Genomic DNA, 7,654 nt, shown 5'->3' on the forward strand with positions numbered 1-7,654 from the left:
CTGGCGTTTTTTTATGTGCTTCTTTTATTGTAAAAAAACACACACACACAAACACACACACACACACACACATATATATATATATATATATATATATATATATATATATATATATATATATATATATATATATATATATATATATATATATATATATATATATATACACACATCATGATTAGTCATTTGCTATATGTGTCTGCAGATGCTAAACAATTAGTTATTTCATTAGTTTGTGTCACCTTCATTACATTAATCTTTTCACATTTCTAGATACCTTTTATAACCGACAAGGAATGTTGCTTACATAAACAGAAAATTTTGTCAATCTGCCTTTTGCAATCATAAGTCATATAAGTGACCTCGTCTTCATAACGAAGAAACTCACAGCCTTTAGATCCATTTATGAATGAGAGCAATCTCATACCAGACCTCATCACCTTCTAAATATTACAAAATATTCGAACCTTTTGAGTTTCCGCGTGAACATCAGTGAGCCATAACTTTTTGACTCAAAGTTTCAAAACACCAGGAAGGACCTCGTTGTTGACAGGATTGTCGGTTTGTTAAAATTCATTTTCTTCTTATTTTCACGGATACTGATTTGAGAGATTTATTGATTGTGTATTATACTCATTATGGAAAGAGTGAAAGTCGAGACACTGTCGGTTATGCATCTTTCTTGACATCATTGTGTCACTTTGTTTAGCGGATCTGTTTTTACTTTGCTAATATTCCTTCGAGTAATACGTAAATCTTTACTTCCTGATACTTTTCTGTCCATCTATCTACTTATCTTTCTATCTATCTGTCAACACATACATACACACATGCGCATATATATATATATATACGTGTATATTATATATATATATTATATAGTATATATATATATATATATATATTATATATATATATATATATATTATATTATTTATATGTTTATATATAAAGATATATATATATATATATATATATATATATATATATATATATATATATACATATATATCTATATATGTATATATGTATATTATGTGATATATATTCATTTATAGATATGTATATAAATATGTGTATGTGTGTGTGTACTCGTCATACTTCTTTCTCCCTTAATGCAATAGGTCTATTTTGGGAGGGGGTTGCAACTTGCAATTCCCATGCCATTTCTCATCCTAGTTGCGACACAATGTAGTCGAATTAACTGCCAGCCTTGTACTAATTCACAGGTTAGGGGAGATAGACTTTTAGGATTCAACGGAACTTTTCCCGATCTTTTGACAAGCGCACCATCTCAAAAGGTTGTACTATATGATTTAAGCAAGTTACTAATCTTAGGCTCTTCAGGATATCATTTGGTTCTACGATACGCTATTATATATTACGTGAAGAGATTGCTATTCTAATCTAAAACATGGAGATATAGAACTGTCTTTTGAATTTTTTTTTTATTTTAGTATCATTTGCTGCGATACGGTCATTCTCATGTTGCGTTGCTGAGCTAAAACGTATCAAGATATATAAATGTATATCCCGGATTATTTTAACAAAAAGAATCGTAATGGTAAAGAGTGTTTGAACAGAGGTTCCACTTCAACAAAATAATGACCATATGACACGTAAAATTCCACACAGACGAAACTGGAGGTCACAAAATACAATCTCTAAAATTGGCCCTCCTAGCTGAGAGAAACCAAAACGCTCAAATAAGTTTAAAATATCTTAATTTAAAAGAAAGGGGATCATTAACTTTTTTCCATAATCATTATTAATTTTATTCAGCTTAACTCTATTCATATGGAACAAGTCGACTTGTAACTCAAGCTTCCAAGGAGTATTAATTAAGGTGTTCATTAGGAAGCAGAAAGACGAGGTAAAGGGAAACACAGAAAGACGAGACCCCAGTTATCAAAAAAGAAAAGCGAAATAATAAATCAAAACAAACAGATATAAGTATATCAAAATGCAAGGAGAACAGTAACAGGGTAGTACTAATATATTGCACCTTCTAATTGAACGACTTCCTCTGGGAGGCTGTTCCTTAGTCTAACGGCGTGAGGAATAAAAGGACCTCTGGAACTGATAAGTTCGACAGCGAGCCGTGAGACACAATTACTGCATATGGATGCTGCTGTCCAGTGAATCTGGCAGCTCTCGGGCAGGTAAAGAGAGTCAAGGATCAATTGAGGCGTACACAATATTAAGGGTCCCCAGATCTCTAAGTCGCAATTTTTTTTCTCCAAAGTCTTCTAAAAATATCCTACTTTACCCATGGAAAAGCGTACTTGTATATGTAGACTCCATTGTGGTCGAAAGTCCCATTATCTAACAAGGGTGGCGATATGCGTGTTTGAATGATTGTAAATGTGGGAGATCCCTGATGAAACACAACTTTAGAAAAAAGTAACAAACGAGAGACCATCCATCGTATAACCCTTTCACCATATCTTTCGTCTGGACTCGGAAGAAGAAGATGACAGAGCATATTTCCATTTCCATTGTTTCTGACGTTCCACGAAATCGAACTTTCCTGAAATGGATTGGCCAGTTTTCCGGCCATGACCTTGAAGTGGGAGAATGTATGGACTGCAGGGCTGGTATCCCGTCACTTTTTGAAGTTTTGAAATTCGGCGCTATCGTGAAATCAGCCTTCACCTTGGTTAATGAAGATTGGGAGTTATTGAGTAAATTATGCTTATGAAGGTGGTGTGTTAACTCTTTTTTACGATTTTTTTTTTCAAGGTGTTTACGTTAATAAAGTTTTTTATTCTTGGGAATGAAAAGGATGAATATAGATATATATATATATATATCTATATATATATATATATATATACTATTATATATATATATATATATGATATTAGTTATTCGAGCTACAAATGTCCTTTAATGTCTAATTCGTTCTACCTCTGAATTAATATATTTTTCATATATGTAAACCGAAGGGGATTTCTTAGTTGATAATAATTCGTCCTATCGTGGGTTCGATAATGTCACTGAAGTCCTGGGCGGTGGTTCGAACCCACGAGAGGTCGAAATTGTTATCAACTAGAAAATTCCCCTTTGGGTTACATATATGAAATATATTAATTCCGAGTTAGAGCGAATTAGATATTAAGGACATTTTAGCTCGAATATTTATCTGAATCACGGTGATGTGACAATCATTCATATATATGTATATAAATATTCAATGTAGTACGAAAGTCCACGTGACTGAGAATATCATAATTGTAACTTCGACCACCACTACTTAATTTGTATTTAAAAGCTCTGTAAACTATGTTTTTGACTTATTGTGAACTTGAAAATGTAGAATATACTAAGAAAGTACTTGTTCCAAGCCCCGTTTTTCACTCGCCTTCTTACAGGAACTTTATGATGTATATATTTGTGTGTATGTGTGCACTATATATATAATATATATATATATATATATATATATATATATGTGTGTGTGTGTGTGTGTGTGTGTGTGTGTGTGTGTGTGTGTATTCGTCCGATCAATATTCTTGTACAGGAATGGATCCTAAGAATTATCAAATATTTCAACCCAAGATAATACAACTCTCTCTCTCTCTCTCTCTCTCTCTCTCTCTCTCTCTCTCTCAATGTGTCGACCAATTCCCAGGCCCTGAGAACCGAGTGGGCGTGGCTAGTTTTGGGTCGTAGACATGATATAAATTGCCTCGAACGATCTCTTTAAGCATCAAAAACTCCTCAGAGATTGAAGACCTTTGTTGAATCTCCCTGAAAGTCATAAACAAAACAATGGCTGCCAAGCTGGTGAGTTAGCTTAATTTTTTAAATCTGCCACCTTTTATCTTCATTTTATCTTCTGTGGAGTTATTTTTTGTGTTTTTTTTGTTGAAATTCATATTTTTTTTCGTTTTCCTGTTTCCTTGTTGAAGTTCTGTTTTTTATATTCCTGGTGTTATTTTCCTTCTATTTTGACTTTCAGTAATAAGTTCATTTTTACCTTCATGTCGAATTTTCATTGCGTAGTTCCTCTACTAAGAAAAATATCATTACGATAGAAATGCTCAAAATTTGACCACCCAATCAGTGCAGAATTTTAAATCGATGATCCACAACAGAAATCTTTTAAAACACCAACCATATTGGGCGTTAAAACAACTTTACAAAGACGAACTTATCAATTTCCTGTTCACTAATAGTTCCATCACATCTAGATGCAACTTTTCCTTCCATGAATCTTAACTGAAGTCATTAGACGCATCAAAGGATTTGAATAACAAAAGTTTGGACCAATATCGTTTTGGTGATATAAAGAAATCCAGTGAATATTACCTAATATGACTAATATATAATTTCTCATTATTTTGAAAGGAATTCATCATTTTGTATCCAAGGCCAATTCTAGGACAAATAACAAGAATAAAATATTACTGTTTACGTAGTTACGCTATCGTTAAGCATTTATCGTATTTTTAATTATGACGTAATACCAGTTTACAAAAATAGTTTAACTATCATAAAGCATTTGTAGTACATGATGTCCATAAAGTCCCAGTACCATTACAAGTATTAATTGCTAAGAATGGGACTTTATGGATACCTTGTATTTCTAATCGTGAAGTAAAGCCAATTAGCAAATGACTGATGAAAACCTAAATTATCTCCGCAGATCGTCGCCTTTTGTTTGTCTTTTGTTGTACTTACGACCTTAGCAGCTCCGACGCCTGACCATGGCTCCGGCCACGGACACGGTGGCTTTGGGCACGGACACGGTGGCTTTGGGCACGGACACGGTGGCTTTGGCCATGGCGGATATGGGCATAGCCACGGACACGGTGGCTACGGACACAGCACCGGTCACGGACACGGTGGATACGGCCATGGGCATGGTTCCGGACACGGCGGAGTCGGTGGTCACGGCTATTCTCACATCAGCTATGGCGGTTACGGTCATGGGCACGGAGGCTTTGGCCATGGGCACGGAGGCTTTGGCCATGGGCACGGGGGCTTCGGCCATGGATTTGGTTATGGTCACTAAAGAACACGTCAGGTTCGTTATGCCAAAGGTTTAAAGGAACTATTAAGGTTTTTTTTATACTGGGTGTGCAAAGAATGAAAAATGCATAGATATTGAAGTAAAATAACAATTAAGGTATTTCCGATCTGAGTGCAAAGAATATAAAAAAAATAAATATACTAAATATCTATTGATTGATCTGTCAACATCTCCTTCAGGTTGGTGCCGTGGAGACTTCAAGATCTAATCTAGTCTAGATAGTAATATCCTATGTAAAGACAGAATGTAATGCAAAGTTTAAATAAAAAAAATGGTGTGTAAAAGTCCTTTTCTTTAAACCAAGTACCACATTTAAAAACCAATTATAACATGATACTGAGAATGATAAAAGAGGTAGATGATATAGAAACCTCATAATAAAGGAGGTAGAATAAAGGAAACCTCATATAATGAGGTAGAATACAAGGGACCTCATAAATATGAGGTAGAATAAAGGTACCTCATGAAAAATAAAAGAGGTAACATAAAGGAACCTCAAAAATAAATGAGGTAGAATAAAAAAAACCTCATAATAAAGATGTAGAATAAAGGAACCTCATAATGAATGAGGTAGATTAAAGGAACCTCATGAAAAATGAGGTAGAAGAAAGGAACCTCATAATAAATGAGGTAGAATAAAGGTGCCTCATAATAAATGAGGTAGAATAAAGGAACCTCATAATAAATAAAAGCGGTAGAATAAAGGAACCTCATAATAAATGAGGTAGAATAAAGGAACCTCATAATAAATGAGGTAGATTAAAGGAACCTCATAATAAATGAGGTAGAATAAAGGAACCTCATAATAAATGAGGTAGAATAAAGGAACTTCATAATAAATGAGGTAGAATAAAGGTACCTCATAATAAAAGAGGTAGACTAAAGGAACCTCATAATAAAAGCGATAAAATAGAGGAACCTCATAATAAATGAGGTAGAATAAAGGATCCTCATCATAAAAGAGGTAGAATAAAGGAACCTTATAACAAAGGAGGTAAAATAGAGGAACCTCATAATAAATGAGGTAGAATAAAGGAACCTCATAATAAATGAGGTAGAATAAAAGAACCTCATAATAAATGAGGTAGAATAAAGGATCCTCATAATAAAAGAGGTAGAATAAAGGAACCTTATAATAAAGGAGGTAAAATAGAGGAACCTCATAATAAATGAGGTAGAATAAAGGAACCTCATAATAAATGAGGTAGAATAGAGGTACCTCATAATAAATGAGGTAGAATAAAGGTACCTCATAATAAATGAGGTAAAAGAAATGAACCTCATAGTAAATGAGGTAGAATAAAGGTACCTCATAATAAAAGAGGTAGAATAAAGGAACCTCATAATAAAGAGGTAGAATAAAGGAACTTCATAATAAATGAGGTAGAATAAAGGAACCTCATAATAAATGAGGTAGAATAAAGGTACCTCATAATAAAAGAGGTAGACTAAAGGAACCTCATAATAAATGAGGTAGAATAAAGGTACCTCATAATAAAAGAGGTAGACTAAAGGAACCTCATAATAAATGAGGTAGAATAAAGGTACCTCATAATAAATGAGGTAGAATAAAGGAACATCATAATAAATGAGGTAGAATAAAGGAACTTCATGATAAATGAGGTAAAATAAAGGAACCTCATAATAAATGAGGTAAAATAGAGGAACCTCATAATAAAGGAGGCACAATAGCAAGGGATCCTCATAATAAAGAAAGAAGATTTGGGGAACACTTTCTTCATAAAATAAGTAAAAAATAAATTATAAAAATCTTTTACGCTTGAAATGACTCAATTTCACTACAAATTATTAGATTTGATATCAAAAGATTTTAATTCCTTATAAAATATGAAATATTTTTCGATAGAACACTACTTGAAGTCATTTCTGGTGGTAAAGAAAATGATCTGTGTGAAGTTAAACAATGGAGTTATGACAAAAATAAGGAAATATTTCAAAAGAAATTAACCTCCATTACCTGGTAGCCAGTCATCACCTTTTCAGTGAACCTTATTCTTTCAGCATAGTCCATAATTATGGTGTTACGTTGCATGGAAAAACTAGTGGCTATTCAGCATAGGGACCATTGGCTTTACGTGACTTCCGAACCACGTCGAGAGTGAACCTCTATCTCCAGAAATATACACCTCTAACCCCTCAGTGGAATGCCCGAGAATTGAACTCGCGCCCACCGAGGTGGCAGGCCAAGACCATACCGATCATACCACTGAGGCGCTTACGTCAAGGGTTTGTCATCTGCATCGATTCTCAAGAACCAGCGATGCAATTGCTATGGGATAAAAAGCAAAGTATATCCAGATATTACCAATAATAATTAATAAGCTATAAAGTTGGTTTTTCCATTTTTAGACTTGCTATTCACTAGCCCTGGACCAGCCAGCTTACCATTGGACGCGTACTAAAAGTAAGCAGAACGAAAATACCTTGGTCCAAGCCCGGGATGTATGGAAGACCCCACGATCCAGACTTGCCACCTCGACGCTCTCTTATAAAACCAAAAATTTTTAACTTGTTATTATTATTATTATTATTATTATTATTATTATTATTATTATTATTATTAATTCTGGAAGTAAAACCCTCTTTTAAACATGA

General features: G+C 33.8%; 1 protein-coding gene across 1 annotated transcript; it reads left to right on the forward strand.

The window, feature by feature from the left end:
* The first annotated feature begins 3,716 nt into the window (after positions 1-3,716).
* On the forward strand, positions 3,717-5,134 carry LOC135196993 (uncharacterized). Its single transcript, XM_064223881.1, has 2 exons — positions 3,717-3,789; positions 4,652-5,134. Exons 1-2 carry the CDS (start codon positions 3,775-3,777, stop codon positions 5,018-5,020), a joined length of 384 nt encoding a protein of 127 aa, XP_064079951.1. The 5' UTR covers positions 3,717-3,774; the 3' UTR covers positions 5,021-5,134.
* Positions 5,135-7,654: the final 2,520 nt, after the last annotated feature.

Source organism: Macrobrachium nipponense, chromosome 23, assembly GCF_015104395.2.
Source record: "Macrobrachium nipponense isolate FS-2020 chromosome 23, ASM1510439v2, whole genome shotgun sequence".
In the NCBI taxonomy this organism is placed as follows: domain Eukaryota; kingdom Metazoa; phylum Arthropoda; class Malacostraca; order Decapoda; family Palaemonidae; genus Macrobrachium; species Macrobrachium nipponense.